General features: G+C 39.4%; 1 protein-coding gene across 2 annotated transcripts; it reads left to right on the top strand.

Annotated features, from left to right (window-relative positions):
* Positions 1-34: 34 nt before the first annotated feature.
* On the top strand, positions 35-15,859 carry LOC146667610 (uncharacterized). 2 transcript variants are annotated; one of them, XM_085409270.1, is made up of 10 exons: positions 35-424; positions 9,887-10,093; positions 10,197-10,308; positions 10,426-10,516; positions 11,152-11,239; positions 11,362-11,495; positions 11,658-11,862; positions 12,879-12,963; positions 13,092-13,170; positions 13,853-15,859. In XM_085409270.1, exons 2-10 carry the CDS (start codon positions 10,003-10,005, stop codon positions 14,831-14,833), a joined length of 1,866 nt encoding a protein of 621 aa, XP_085265396.1. In that variant the 5' UTR covers positions 35-424; positions 9,887-10,002; the 3' UTR covers positions 14,834-15,859. The 2 variants fall into 2 exon arrangements, with proteins under 2 accessions (XP_085265396.1, XP_085265393.1); XM_085409267.1 differs by lacking the exon at positions 35-424 and adding an exon at positions 3,932-4,118.
* Positions 15,860-16,752: the final 893 nt, after the last annotated feature.

Here is a 16,752-nt window from a genome sequence, read left to right on the forward strand (position 1 = left end):
TGATGCAATGTTGATGCTAAAAATATTGCTTTTAATATAACAAGTAAATCACTTTTGCCATATACAATAATCATTTCTTGAGTAAAGTTCAGCATGAACAGATATAAAATAGACTTGCACTAAAGGAAACAAAAAGGTGGCATCAAAACCCACTTTGCTGTGACGTACTTAGTGATAGTCACACGTATTACACGTAAGGCATTTTTCCACTGCATAGCAAAGGGGTTGCTGTACATAAGTTGAAATGTTAAAGCTGACCTGTGACAAGGAAGTGAGACTCAAATGTCCTCTCTTCCTCTTTCGCATTAAAAAAGCCTTTTGCTTTTTCTGAGCAGTATAGTTGTACATGTGTCACCGAGAGGACATGTTCATTATTTGTGCTGTTGCAGTGTGGGAGTAGTCCCCCTGTCCTGGCTCTTAACTGGTGAGTGTGGTGCTCTGATAAAAGATTTCTGTTATCTTGCTGTGAACATGAGCTCCTTTGGGAAAGTTGTTGGTGATAACTTAGAACAGCAGTGAAGTCCCAAGATAATCTCTTGGTTTGTTTTTTATGTCATAAATAATTGGGGGTTTTTACATTTTAAGTTTAATTTTATTTTATTTCAGAACACAACATAAATTCTAGTTAGACTAAAAACAAATAAAAATACTAACAATAAGAAAAAGCTCGCTTGTTTTAACACTGATTATATTTTCAGGGCTTTGATGTGAAGTTATCTTTGTGAAGTTAATATTTATCCCTTTCCACTTTATAATAACCAACATTAAATGCCATTTGAGTTTGTGTTTCTAAAGCTTCCACTCGAGGGCAGCACTACACTAGAGTTTTAAACCTTGGCATTCAGCACTGTTGTATAATAGGAGCTCAGGTGAAATAGTCTGAACATTTAATCATGAGTATTTTTAATTAGTTTCTCTGAGCAGCTTTGCTGAGCACCTGCATCTACACACAGAGTTGTCTCAGGATTGTATCCACTTGAAAAATGTGTTACTTTGTATAAAAAATGGCTTTAATTCTTAAATAATTCTTGTTAAAGTGTTGTCGTAAATCTCACCCAAACGGTCGCAGCAGATGGCTGCCTCGCCCTGAATCTGGTTCTGCTGGAGGTTTCCTCCTGTTAAAAGGGAGCTTTTCCTTCTCACTGTCGACAAGTGCTTGCTATTTGGGGGTCATGTTATTGTTGGGGGCTTCGCTCTATCATTATAGTGGCCTTACATCACAATAAAAAGTGCTGTGAGGGAACTGTTATTTTGATTTGGTACTATGTAAATAACATTGAACAGAATTGAAACTGACATTGTTAAAAAACTTGTGGAACAGTGAAGCATTTACTCGTCAAACAGTAAATGAAGGTTTTTCTTCAAGAACATCTCCAACATTTTGACATTTATTAAGTATCTTTTGGTTAGTTACATAATTAAATTCATATTACGATCATTTATTTGTCTATACATAACTATTAATGTACAGTTGGTGATCTTAACTTGGCTTTAATGTCCTTTATGAGTCTAATGGGCACCATAACTTATATAAATCACGTTTTAAATAAATGTTGGAACTTGTCATTAAGACCCATCAGGAAAGTGTTTCCTCAGGTCTTTTTTTCTTTAGAGTTCAAGGCTTTTTTGAAACTAGAGTCTTGAGATATTTCCATCTCTGGTTGGTCTCTTGCTGTTAGCTGTTTTTAGCATGCTATTGATGCTTAGAGAGATCTAACGTTCTGTTCGCAGCAGTGCAAAGGCAGACATCACAGACAGAAAAATAATATAAAAGATAAAGTTGTAAAAACACTTTACAAACTGTTCCTTTTTTCATCCGTCTCAGAAATGCATGATTTAGAAAGTAAAAATACAACATAATCGTATTTTTTTCCTTAAAATGTCAAGCATCATGGACAAATGACATTACATAGCAGTCAACAGTAGTTACAAAAGGTGCAATGAGCAATCAGCTAATACCCGCCACAAGATGTCACAACAGTACAAAATATTAGTATAATATTATAATATATACGACTATAATATTAGTTATAATATATGCAATGTGCTAAGAAGTGAAGAGTGTGCTGAGAAGATTAAAGGAATACTTTAAGAAGCTAATGAATGTAAAAAACGAGAGCCAGAGGGGGACGGAAAGTGGATAGTTAGCCAATGAGGAAGTGCAGAGGATTAGTAGCAAGGAAGTGAGGCAGCTCTAGAAGAGTGGAAAGGCAGTTAATCCAGATGACATACAGTGGAGGTTTGGATGTTTCTAGGAGAGAGGGCAGTGGACTTTTTAACTAGATTGTTTAACACAATCCTGGAGATTGAGAGGACCCATGAGTAATGGAGAAGAAGTACACATCTTCTTCATTACTTTCCAAGAACAAAGATGATGTGAAAAGCTGTAGCGGTATGGCTTCATGCTGTGAAAGAGCACTTCAGGTGTAATGTTTGCTTTAAGAGTGTTGCTGGGTGGGCACTGGTTTAGCATAGTTGGATGAGCAGGCGACCATGTGCTGCACGTCTCCCCCTCTGTCTCTTTTTGCGTTCCTGTCAGTCTTCACTGTCTCCATCTAATAAAGCCAGAAAAAGGCCAAAAAATATATTTTTTAAAAAGTGTTGCTGGAACATCAAAAAGGGGTTGCAGTGTCTTCATGGATCCAGAGAAAACATATGATAGGGCGCCTGAGGTAGTGTGTTAGGAAATCAGAAGTGTATGTGAGTGTGGCGCAAGACATGCAGGACGCCAGCGAGACAGTGGGTTAGGTGTGTGGTAGAAGTGCCAGATGAGTTCAAGGTGGGTATGGGATTACATCAGGGTTTGACTTTGAGTCCTTTCCTGTTTTTGATGGTGATGGACAGCCTGACAGGTGAAGTCAGGCAAGGGTCTACGTGGACTAACGATGCTTACTGATGATATTTTGCAGTGGCGAGAAGGTAGCAGAGAGCCTGGACATGTGGAGGTTTGCACTGGAGAATAGAGGAATGAAAGTCAGTAGAAGATAGAATACATGAGTGAGAATGAGAGGGATATAGGTGGAACGGTAAACATGCAACTAGCACAGGTGGTGAAGGTGGGGTCAACCATCCAAAGCCTCATATAGTAGACAACAGAGGTGAAGAAGAGAGTGCAGCGGGTGGAGACGAGGGTCAAGGTTGATGTGTGACAAGAGTGAATGGAAAGATTTCCCGTGTGGTGGTGAAACCTGCTATGATGTATGGTTTGGAGACGGTGGCACTGACAAAAAGGCAGGAGGCTGACGTGGAGGTGGCAGAGTTGAAAATACCAAGATGTTTTACTAAGAGGATGGACAGAATTGAAAATGAGTACATGAGAGGTATAGCTCATGTTGAAAATCATTTTTGGAGGGGTTAAAGGTTTTATTCAACCCCTCATGAACAAAATGTATTGCCTAAACCTTTTATACATGTCTGGCCAGGTTCTAGTAAGTTATGCACAAGTTGGCTTCTTGTATATCCTGTGTGCTGTGGCTTAAAAGCCCCCCTAATCGTGAGACTGGCCTACTTTTTGGTGATCTGCTTGTGTGTGCCTGACGTAGGATAGGTAGGATGACAAATAGAGGTTTTCACAATTAACCAATAAGCTTATTTAGTAAGCCAGCTGTTTCCCCCATTCTCAGCCTTTCTCACTTGCTATGTAAACATATGAGATATCGAACTTTCCATCAAACTCTCAGTAAGAAAGCACATTTCCCAACTAATCATTTAACCTGGCCCTAAAAAGAGTTGACTCTGAATTTCAGTTAGCAAAGCAAACAAAACAGAGGCATGAAATTATAGTTTCTGCACTAGCATATTACTTTTACTTCTTACCAAGTCATAGTATTTTTAACAAATAATAGAAACTCAGTGCAAAGGGAACAGAAAGTGTTTATGCGAACATAGAAAAAGGGGTTTTCACCATGTTTCACATTTCTTGACACGCTGATTGAATGTCACCGAGTTACAACCCCAAGGGAAACCACAGCACCGCAGCCTCTTCTTTTCTCAGAAAATTTTCCAATACGTCACTAGAGGCAAGACGGCAAAACTTTAGTCAAAGAAATGTTTAGGGTACACGGCCTGAATAACCCTACAGACATGGAAATGACAGCACGCTGAACAACTCTGGAACGGTAAGTTCAATTTTTACTTGGTTTACTTGGTCTTTTCTAAGAGAGATCAAACACATTTTTTAGTTGCTATGAATGAATGAACCTGCGGTGAAGAAAGATGGTGTTGCAGTGTGATGGAGAAAGTGATAAAGTCTACTCTGAAGCGAGATTAGAAGTGGCTGGTTACGTGCATGTGATGAATGGAAAAGGCTTTCTTTTTTCTGTATTTAATTCATATAATCATAACAAGTTAAAGCTCACCTATTGTGTTTATGCAAGAGTTCTCACTGTATTTTCCACAATATCATTGTGAACAAGACTTTTCACAGTTATATTGTAATTGTAATATATTCTGCACTAAAGATCACCTAAAAGGTCCAAGTAGACAGAAATATATTTAGATATAAAAACTAGTCCCAGTAAGATACCTAATGCTGTCTTTTTAATAAAAACGCTAACTCGGAAAGGTGCACTTTAAATGGCACAGGAAAATAGGTGGGGGGGTGAGGCAGGGGGAGGTGGCAGAATAGCAAAGACACAAAATAGTGTGGAGGAGCGAGAGAAGGAAAGGACGCCAGAGTTAAAGGGTTTCTAAAAGGACATGTGGATAGTTTTGTCAAATAAACAAAAGTTGTCCATGCACACAACAGCTTTTTTGGGGGTTGCAGTTTGAAATGTGTCAGCATGCTAACAAGCAAGTTTATCATGTTGATTTTACACATAAACAGTATTAAACAAATTGAAATTCAGACATTTCACAAAGCTCGTGGTAAGCTGTAAACACCCAAATTTCTGCCTGCCAGCAGCATTAGAGGAAACAGCTTAGGGGATTTATTGTATGTCTGTACAAAATTATGTGTCCCTGCATGCTCAACAGTCATACTGCTGCTGCCGCTGTTGTTTCAGGATACGCCTACTCCTAGACTGCGGCTATGATATGCTAATTTATCCCACCTTCAACCCTTTCAGTTAAGAACTGAAGCCATAGCGGCATAATCAATCCAACCATCTCATTTCCAAGTATCTGATCACATAAAAACTACTCGGCAGATTCTTGTCTCTGACATCATAATAATAACGATACTTCAATTAATCACTTACAGTAAACAAGACAAGGTTCCACCAACTGACAACCATGCTCATTTTAGCTACTTATAGTCAGAGAGCAACAAACATCTTTACTGCCTCTTTTTGGTTGAACATCAGCCAAAAAAACAAAAGAAGGAAAGAAAAAATACCCAGACAGGTCAGCAACTTTCTGGTAACCACCAGTTGCTTAGGGAAAATCTGCATTTCCTGACACCAACTATCTAATGAGTGACATTTTTGTCAGTCATGTAGGTTGACAGGGTGGACCGGACTTTAAGCCCATGTGACTGAAGCTTAACATGATGACTATTATGAAGCAGTTCTGATCTGTATGCCCACAGAAATGAATAAAACATGTTACTCCAGCTCACCACTAGTTGTGGTTTCAGAAACCGCTGCACCAGTAATTTCAAGAAAAAAGTAGTTCAAGAAATGAAGAGCAGACTTTCTGGATTGTGAATGGTTGCTTTTTTTGTTATTGGAAACAAACATACCTTTCTGGGAAGACAAAGGGGTTAGGATGTGGTTTAAGTTTTTAGTGTGTATTTGTATTCAGTTTGTGGTTGTTTTTCTCGTGTGTCAGTGAAGTGAGTAAGGAAAGAGAGAAAGAGACGAAAGAGAAAAAAAAGAGATCAAAGAGTGTCAACTTTTTCACTTTGCTGTCGGACCAGTGTAGGGGAAGTCCAAAAGTCAGTAGACAAATGATATGAAGAGAACTAGTGCTTAACACATGAAAAATGGTTCTTAGAAGGTAAAGTATTAAGATAGTGTCTGATAAGAAGAGGCAAGAAGAGGAATCTTGATTTTCTGAAGTTATTAACAAAGCGGGTTTTCCACAATTGGATAAGTGGTCAACTGACGCAAATCATTCAAATCTCCTGTTAGCTGGGGAAGTCTGTGGATTGTCCAGTATGACTTTGACTCGTATCATTAATCACATGACTTCAGGTTTGATTAAAAACAGACTTGTGATTTCAGTCTTATGAACTTTTTAAAAAAAAAATCCACCATAACAGAAAAAGTCTTGTTGAAGTCTAACCAAAAACAAACAATCCATCCATCTTCTTCCGCTTTATCGCGGAAGAAGTCGCGGGGGCAGCAGCCTAAGCAGAGAGGCCCAGACCTCCCTCTCCCCAGCCACCTCCTCCAGCTTATCCGGGGAACACCAAGGCGTTCCCAGGCCAGCCGAGAGATATAATCTCTCCAGTGTGTCCTGGGTCTGCTCCAGGGCCTCTTCCCAGTGGGACATGCCCGGAACACCTCACCCAGGAGGCGCCCAGGAGGCATCCTTGTCAGATGCCCGAACCACCTCAGCTGGCTCCTTTCGATGTGGAGGAGCAGCGGTTCTACTCTGAGCCCCTCCCAGATGGCTGAACTTCTCACCCTATCTCTAAGGGAGAGGCCAGCCACCCTAGGGAGGAAGCTCATTTCTGCCTCTTGTATCCGCAATCTCGTTCTTTCGGTCACTACCCACAGCTCGTGGCCATAGGTGAGGGTAGGGACGTAGATCGACCGGTAAATTGAGAGCTTCGCTTTTACACTCAGCTCTCTCTTCACCACGACGGACCGGTGCAGCGTCGGCATCACTGCAGCCGCAGCACCAATCCGTCTGTCGATCCCTTCTCCCATCACTCGCAAACAAGACCCCGAGATACTTGAACTCAGAAACGTTGGACATAATTGGACAATATTACTCAGCTGAAACAAGGCTGTCCATAAGACTTGGCTTTGATGACACTGTAAGGGTAAAAAAGATGGTTTGTCAGAGTGGAAATAATTGAGGCTGAGGCATTCCTATCCAAAGTAATTACAGTGAATCATTTCATGCTCTGTATTCCATACAAACACCAGAGGTTACAAGTAGACAATTTTACATAATCCAGACCTTTATGTCTTTAAGAAATGCTTAAATGTGACTAAATGGACAGTTTCACCTGGCTTCAAAGATAAATATAGCTTGGCTCTGTCATCATAGCTATGAAAATGTGTGCAGTGTTTACTAGTGATATTGTTGAAGTTGAATAAAGGTAAGTGTTGGCACAGAAGCTCATGGAACTTCATGATGAATCTTTTGCATTTAAAAGACTCACCGTTCTTTGAAAGTCTGTCTGAATGCTTTAACTGCAGAGGACTTCTACCCACGCAAGAAGAAAGAGTTAGCTGTGATTAAACCAAAACACCCACATCAAACATGCGCCTTGTTTGAGCCGTCTGCTACAGATTGATGTGACTGCAGTGCGACCTTTATAGATCTGGTAGAGTGAAAGGTCAGTTTCTACAGATTCCTCACACTGAGGAGCAGCAGTGCATTAGCGGTGTCAGGTAGGTGTATGTTGTCAGACCATTTGCATGCGGAAGATCAGATAACGAATAAAATATAAGCAGTCTCATATCATAATTTGACACAATAAGTAATCTACTTCATTTCCTATCCCATACTGGTGTTTCTCTTTTTTATTCTGGAAGATTGCAAGGCTGTTATCTTCTTGGATCACTACATGCAACATTGTCACCCTAGAAGAGCTCTCATCAGAGAGTCTCAATGTCAGGATGGAACTGATCTTGCTTTATGCTGCAGCACATGACTCAATCTAATAGTACATTTTAAGAGGATGTAGTTAGTGTAACTTCCCCCCCTCACCTTTTGTATCAACGGACATCTTGTTAATTTTTACACAAAGTGCCTCCTGTTAAGCTTATCAACTTCCTGACTACTAAAGCACTTTCTTGTAATGTGCATGACTGGAAATTGTATACTCCATTTATTAAAATCATGTAAGTCTGAGCTCATTGCATGCAATCAGATTAAGTTTTTTTTAAGAAGTGCCGTTAGCAGGAAGTGAACCTGTCAGAATAATGGAACATTTGAGTTCTCAGAAAAACATTTTGACCTTTATTAAACCTTGCAAACAGGTGACCGTAGAAGCACCAACATAATGTGCTTTCCCCTGTGCACGGAAATGGAAGAAAAACAGTAGTGTGCAGCGGTTTGGGCTAAAAAAAAAGGAGAACAACACTTTTTCTTCTTTTTTTTTTCTTTTTTTTTAAAGAAATGATACTGGCACCACAAATATTTATCAGTAAATGATTTTTAAAATGTTCCACTGCATTTTAAACTGCAGCAACTCATGGTATACTTGCCACGAACTGCCACAAGTGTTGACTTCTGCATGACACTTGGAACGTAGTTTGTTAGACAGTTATTCTATGGATTGTGGCTGAAGATAATATTTAGGGTTTTAGCTGCAGGTTCAGGTTTAGGTTTTCTATCATGCTACAAAGCAGAATACATGTTATGTTATGAATGTGAATCTAAACATGTAAAGAATCTACGTCAGCGCTGTGCAGTATAAACTTAATATGTTTGCGTTAATCACAATGAAAAGAAATGTTCGCTTGAATATCAATGAGATAAAATGCTTTTAAAAAAAGTCTTTACAGATAATACTGCAGTAAACGCACAAGGTGAAAGTTTTAGGTCAGGCTCTGGGTGTTTGTGGGTCAGCTTGCACTTGGCTGCAAAACCACAAGAACCACGAATCCACACAAACACATTTTTTTTTCATCCTGTTTTTCACAGAGTTTAAATGTCATTGCGGTCCACATGCAAAGGCAGCTGCAGCTAATACATTTATAAGTATTAGCTGTAGCATGCCCTTTGTGTGCATTGCTGTGCACGGTTAAAAATCCAACAGGCTGGGGGAAATGGCAGGCTGTAGTCAACAAACTAATAAATGATGATGAAGTTTAAAACTGAAACATTAACGCAGAAGCTGCCAGTTTTTACTTGACTGCATGTTTAAATGTGTCATCAGGTACTAAATTTAACCTTATCTGTCAGTTGAAAGAAATGATAGGAAGTAAGAAACACGTGTTGACATGCTTCAGATGCTCAGAAGTGAAGAATAATTAATCAGAAGTTCACATTTTAGTCTGGAGAGCAGTGCCGATTCAAAGTAAGATCCTCTACAGTGTTAATTGCTTGAATTGAAAAGCAACGAATTCAACCTTTTTTTTTTCCTTTTATCTGTTTGGGTTTGTGTAGCTGACACAATTATTATTATTGTTTTATTAAGAGAACTGTTTGATATTTAAACTGTATTTTATTAAATAGTTGTGCTGAATTCCAGTGGAGATTGAATGGAAACTGCTGACATTTTTGCACAAATGTGGGTGGGATGAAAAAGGCAGACTGTTGTATGTTCCAAAAAGGAAGCTGATGAAAGGTTTTGCATGTCTTGAGTGTGCGTGGCTGAGTGTAAAATGAGAATTTGACCAGAGTATTTCTTTTCATTACCTGTTTTAATGGCTGTATGAGTGTGGCCTTTCAGAAAAAACAGCTGGTCTTGTTTTACCCTGAAAAAGGAAATATCAATGACATTGTATTTGGTGTTGATTTTGATGCATAAGCCTGATTTACACTGGAACTTTGTTGTCTCAAATCATCATTGTTCATTTATCCTGTTACTGCAAGAGAACAAATGTCACATTTGTACAGATGTGGAACCGCAGAGGAGTGGGGCAGGATCTGAAACACTTCTATTTCTGTTTTTCCATCGACTGCTTATGTTACAACTTATTCTTGATGTGTTTGTAGGCAGCAGTTTTTTTTCTATGTGTATCTCTGTCACATTGTTGCATCTTGTCAACCAGATGATTTAATAAACACTTTAAATTTATTTATTTTTTTATCTGGGCAGGATGAGAAAAATTGGGAAGCAGTGAGCCAAAGTCTGGAGCGACTACAATGCTTCAAATCTTCCAGTCACTGAGCTTTGGAAACAAACCATCCCAGTGGCCTCAAAGGACTTAACAAATGGAGAGAAATAAGAAAAGACTTTCCCTGTTTATTCTGCTGCCTCTGCTGCTGCTCTGCACAAGTGATGAGTGTCCCAGGCTTCCAGAGAGTTAGTCTTTATTCCTCTTTATTCATGTTTAACTGATTTTAAGATCTGTTGTTTGACATATTTACTCATTTTCATTTAATCTCTCCTGTTTTAATTCTCACAGATCTCACTTGCTACACTGACTACAATAGAAACATCACATGTTTGTGGAACAGCAAATACGTGTCTGATGACACTGCATGCACCATACATGCTCAGTATAAAGCTCGCTACATGTAAGGACCTCAATCACAAAAAGAAAACCTAGATGCATAATACTTACAATACACGAGTCACAAATGTCATCAGTAACATCATCTACAGCAAAATCAAATGAATATTCTTCTTCTCAGCTCTTACAGCACTTCCTGTCACCTAAAGTCTGTTGACATGTCCAGACCAGACCTAAAGGAGTGCTCCCTCATCTTTGAAATGGAATACACTGTGAGTGTGTAAACAACTAGCATTGTTGGTGGATACCCTGTTTATTAAAAATATGTTTAAAATCTGTAGAAGAGAGAAAAAAAGAATCATCTGCTTTTTAAGGTATAGACAGCTGTGAAGAATCCTGTGATGAGCATATGGCCAGCGGGACATTTAAAGCACACTGCTTTCCATTTAATATTAGAGTATCTATGTATGAATTTCAGGAAGTACAACTCCAGGATCAGGCTTCTTTTTTATTTTTACTTTTTTGCACATGAAGTGAAATTAAAGCTAATTATGGCCTCTGTGCAGACACAGACTACTGTGTGAAAATGCTAATTTCTCAAAACGTAGAAGCTAAACTGAGAGAGCATTCTGGACCCCTTTTTTTCTAATATGTGCGGGTATACCTGCACATATGAAATAATAATATGTCAAAAATGAAGAAGAAGCATAACTGGTCCCACCCTTGTGAATTTCACTCTGTGACACCAAGGAAAACCTCAAGCCTCAAGCATATATACATCACTTCTAGATTTACATCGAAACTATTATCTGTAGATTTGAATCAAAACATTTTAAATTTACCAATCGATTTAGATCTTCACTAGTTTTGGATCATTTTATTAATTTTTCAAAACAATTTATTTCAGTTTCGGTCTTTCCATGTGTTGTCCATGAATCTGAGCTGTGCTCATATGAAGCAGAGTCTAATCACTTCCTATGTGCCGTCCTGTCACAGTGAGTGTAATCTATACTACCTCATTGTTACTTACAATATGACCTATTTACGGAGCCCATAGAACATATTTGTCTGATTCGTGTGTGTGTGTGTGTGTGTGTTCATGTGCACACTCTTACAGTAAAGGTGAATCCTCCTTCGAAGCCAGAAGTCAACGTCACCTCTGTTTCCTGGTTGTCCGAAGACCCCGAACATGAAATGATCAACTCATACGAAAGTGAAGTGCAGTGGAAGCAGCAGGATCAGTCATGGAGTGTAAGTTTAGATTTTGTATCACAATGTGAATGAGTTTGGGTATGAAGTCGAGATCCTGAAAGTGCACGTTTAAATAGTGTGTACACATGATCCTTGCCCTGTGTTTGTGTGAATTCATAGCAAGAGTAAATAAAGTGATATAAAAATCTTTCTGTCTGTCAGGATCCCCCCTTTCAGAAAAAAGGTGACATTCAGTGCGAGAATGAGTGCAGGGCAGAGCTGGACCCAGACAAACTGATACAAGGCGAGAAGTACGAGGTACGAGTTCGTGTGCGGTCTGTTAAACCTCGACTCAAGGGAGCCTGGAGTGACTGGAGCCCCACTGCATCATGGGAGTCACCAGTAGGAAAAAGAAAACCACCATCAGGTACTTTTTTTGCCAAATGGCTCCAAAGACAAATAGTTTAGTTTAAGAAACTCTGCAGAGTTCTCTTTTACATTCAGTCCTGCCTTCTCTCATTTTTCTAAGCTAACGTGATCGGCTCTGTCTTCTGTTTCAGTACAACAAGGACACACATTTTATAAGAGCAACTAAAGCCCACAGAAATTCTGTATTTGTTTTACCTGATGAAGTCAGTACAGTCAGTACCATTGTTATTCTCTGTTTATGTAAATGACGTGCAGCTCCAAGATAGGAAAGTGAAAATGTGAAAATATGCTGATGATATGGCTATTGTTGGTCTTCTATAGGAACTCGAGCCCTAATGGTTTTGCTCAGGGATGCAGGTTGAAAGAAGGGTGTAAATTTCATTATTTCCTTATTAAAAATGAAAAAGCTTGTCTTGAATTACCCAATCCCCATGACCGGCTTCACTTTCTGATCAGTCTGTGAGAGTCATTAATATCTTTAAGTATCTGGAAACACATTTTAAGGACAAGATTTATTTTTTTTTATGCTCATTCCATTTACAGGAAAGCTAATTGGAGAATATTTTGTTATTTTGTAACATGATTGTTAGAACTACCAGAACAATTACTGGTCGATAGCAGCCTTGATTGGAATCTAGTATCTTCAAGCTGTCTTAAGGAAAGCCTGGTCTATTGTTACTGACCCCAAACACCCTCTTCACTCTGATTTTGAATTAATGCTGTCAGGATGACGTTACAAGATGCCTCTAGCTAGCAAAAAAGTCTATAAGAGATCCTTTGTGTCAAAAGCATTTAATATTTTAAAAAAATCCATCATATACTGTGAAGTATTTCTATAGGTATATTGGAGTGTTATTTATGCTTAGGTTTGAATGTGGTCTGATTCCTACCAATATTTTTATTATGATTTTATTGCCTGGTTGATTTTTGACTTGGTGAACCAAAGACAATTTTCCATTAGTGTGGACGATAAAGTTATTCTATTCTGTTTTTTGGTTTTTTTGTATTTTTCAGATGTTCCTACACTTGTTGTGTGCATAATTACAGCAGGTGTTGTAGTGTTAATGGCAGTCATTCTCTGCACAACTAAAAAACACTGGTAAGCAAACTTTTCCAAAAATATCTCAATGTGCAGTATATTATGATTAGTTATTCTGGTATGATGTATTAAAAACAAAAAGATTCTTTTTGACAGCTTCGGTTTTGATTGTAATTTTGTTGCCTCAGGGTTTATGTAGTAACGACAATGAAAGGTCAGCCCGTACCAGACCCAGGAAAATCCTCCCTGCAGAATGTACATTTTAAGGTAAGCATACAGGCTGTAGATGCGTCCTCTTTACTCTCTACTGTTAAATCATGTAATCAGGTTACAGTTTACAGTTTAAAATGAAAAACAATTGAAGCTGCCATTTCAGGGCAGTAAAAAATAACATTTGTGTACTATCATGGTGAACATGTTTGCAGTAAATGTACATGACTAGCAGCTATCGTTAGCATTTATTTTGAGCTGTGTGTCAGCCACATATTACTGTAAGTCGATGTGGCAGGCCGTGGCTTGCGGTGCCGTGCAGGGACGGCAGACGCACCTGCATGGCATCTGCAATCATGCCCCGCCTACTTAAATACTGTAGTGGGTCCTGCGTGTGCACAGCAACCATCAAGTATTAATAAAGAATGATTAAAATGCCACTGGGTCAGCCGTGGTCGTTTACAGTCGAATACTGAATCTTCTTTAGTTTTCAGTTCAATACTTTGTCATAACCATCTACAAATAAAAATGAGATAACTGCAGCTCATAAACAGACACAGCATGCAACATAAAAAGAGAATTACTGAAAGTTGTGCTGCAGACAGTCTAACCAGACAAACAAAATTGATCACCGATCCATTCGTCTTTTTAATCCTGGTCTTGAAGTGCAGACTGAATATCTAGTATATTTCAAATCTTTCTAATCTCTTCTTCTGTTCTGTGACTTTCTCTCCTCCAGAGTGGGTTCTCCAGTGAATACTTTCACTCCTTCTTGAAACCAGTGGAAATTATCACTGTAGAATTAACCTCACCTGTGGATGCTGCTGTGGCCTACAAGCCAGATGAGAAGATGGTGTTGAACAAAGGCAGCTATGACTCCACCAGCTCCAGCTTCACTAACCCAAGTTACTCTGAGCTTTGTAGCCCTCCTCCTATTTCCTCACTCACTGCTGGGAATCTGAAGCCCTGTGCGGTTGACACGCCTTATGGTCCTGTTGGTACTCGGGGTGAAGGAAAAAGCGCAGAACAGGAAAGTGATGAAGCGAGAGAGAAAGAAAAGGAGACGTTAATGTTGCTGTTCAAAGGCAGCAGTAACAGTGAGCCAGTACAGGTGATTTCAGACTACGAGAAAACTGAGAGGCTCGACAATGATCGATTTAGGCTCCAGAGTCTAGATTCAGGCATGTGCAGTTGTGAAGAGGTCAGTGAAGAGAGCATGGAGGCAGATAGCATCAATATGACTGATAGCCATGATGAAGAACCTGAGGGTGAGGAAGAGAAGGAGGGAGGGAATAAACAAAAGGCAGATTTTCAGAGGTTGTTTGGAAGCAGCGGAGGTGTGTTTGGCAAGTCTATCCAGGTTTGTTCTGATTATGAGCGAGTGGAGAAACAGCAGGCTGACAGCCCGGAGCTTCCCAGCTTGGATTCAGGTGTTAGCAGTGGGGGAGAGGAGCAGCTGAGTCAGGATGAGGGCATGGAGGATGCTGATAAGTCCACTGAATCTACACGCTTCCTGTTTCCGCCTCATCCTTCCAGTGCTTTACCATGCTCCCTGCTCTCTTTTCCACAACTGCCTCTGAACTTGCCTGGGCCACGACTGAGTCCAGCTTTGCAGCTCCAGCCAGGTCACATGACACAGGGGTTTGCTCTGATGTCAACAGGCAGGTCGGTGGAGCCCTCTGGTGATGGATATATGCCAGTGAAACAGGAGGACGGCTGAGAACAGACAGCAGGCTCAACTAGCAGGACAACATAGCATGTAGCACATGGAGGAGTCATCACAGTCAGTCAGTTCTCAGGAAAATGTGACATCACATAATTCTTTCTCTTCTGCTCAGTTTTCAGCAACTTTGACAATTTCATGAATGTATTTTACTTTTGTTTTTTATATATTTATATCAATATTTATGCCTGCTCAGAAGCTCATACTGTCACCCCAGAATAAAATAATGTGACTCTTTCTACAATGTAAAGGCTGCCCTCTCTGCCATCACACTAGCTGACCTGACTGACTCTAAACTGCGTAAATCTGTGTAAACTGTGGTAAACTGTGGTAAACTTCCCTACATGGACTAAAGTTTTTGGCCACATACATATTGAGCGATTTAAATCCATACCATGAAGCTTCCAGTGCACATTTTTTATCCTGATGTCAGTGGCAGAGGAGGTTTGGAGCTGTACAGAGCAGAGATGGGCAGTAACGCGTAATCCGATTACTTTTTTCAAGTAATGAGTAAAGTAAGGGATTACTGTTGCAAAAACGGTAATTTGATTACCGTTACTTTCCCGTAGGAACGCTGCGTTACTGCGTTACTAAAACCGTGATTTTTTTGCGAGAATGTCTCATGACAGTAAGGTAAGCAAGTGCGACGTTCGTGACAGCAGCTGTGTGCAGATCAACAATGGATAATATATCGAGTGCAGAAGAGAGTATAAGCATGCAGCGTTTAAAGCGTGGAAGTACTGACCTTACTTTAAGTTTGATTCCATAAAAAGTGACAAAAACCTGCCCCAGGGCAAACCTCCGCCTACGCCACTCTTGCTTTACAGGTGAAAATAGAGCAACAGGACCGCTGAGTCTTTGATTTTATTTATTTTCTGCTGTGTTTCACTTGCATCTATTTGAAAGACTGAGTGTAAACACAAAAAAAATATATTTTATGTGCGGGAATGTGCAGAAAATAGGTTTAAATATTAAACAAATTTCTTCCAGTCAGAGAATGTTGCATATAATTAAATTTTTGCTTGATGCATAAAGTTAAAAGATTAAAACTAATAAAACAAGTTTTAAAAAGGGACCTTTCCATTTGATTACATTTTGTATGATGGATTATGTAGAAAAAGTAGAATTGGGCTGAAAGATCTATCGCTTTATCACCTATTCAGGTTGTAAATCGTGTTTTTAAAAAGTAACTAAGTAACTAAGTAATTAATTACTTTTGAAAATAAGTAATCAGTAAAGTAACGGGATTACTTTTGGGGGGAAGTAATCAGTAATTAGTTACTGATTACTTTTTTCAAGTAACTTGACCAACACTGGTGCAGAGCCTTGGTGGCTTTTATCTCAGCTTATGTTGTCTGACATAGTATTACGGTACCACACTGTGAGAGCAGTGAACTGTTCAGACCCATTCTTTCACAAATACTTGCAAAGGCAGACTGCATGGATGCTTAATTTTATACACCTGTAGTCATGGAACTGAAACACCTGAATTCATTGAGTCAGAGGTGTGGCCCAATACTTTTGGCCATATAGCAGCGTATTTAACAATGTTGGATTGCTTGTTTGTAACAGACGAACTTGGTAACTTTATTGCAGGAAACATATCCGGTCGTTAAGTGATGACGTGACGAATTCTACTTCTGGGCCTAAAGTAGTCTGCGTTTAATATGGCTTTTGTGTTGTTAACTTGTTTAATGTTTTGTATTTTCTTCTATTTAATTTCAAAAAGCTCCTAAAACAGTCAGTGATCACTGTTGACCTCCCTCGGCTTTTATTACCGCTAATCTACAGCCCAGCCCATGCAGCAGTATATGAATGACTAACCTCATATTGTGGATGGATTATCTCAGTTGTTCTCCTGGCTGAAGTTTGGTCCTTTTACAGCATCCTGCCATGCGATTACATTTGTTCCTGAC

This window comes from Rhamphochromis longiceps, linkage group LG6, assembly GCF_057381845.1.
Source record: "Rhamphochromis longiceps isolate RC_006_pf linkage group LG6, R_longiceps_female_GT1.1, whole genome shotgun sequence".
Classification (NCBI taxonomy): Eukaryota; Metazoa; Chordata; class Actinopteri; order Cichliformes; family Cichlidae; genus Rhamphochromis; species Rhamphochromis longiceps.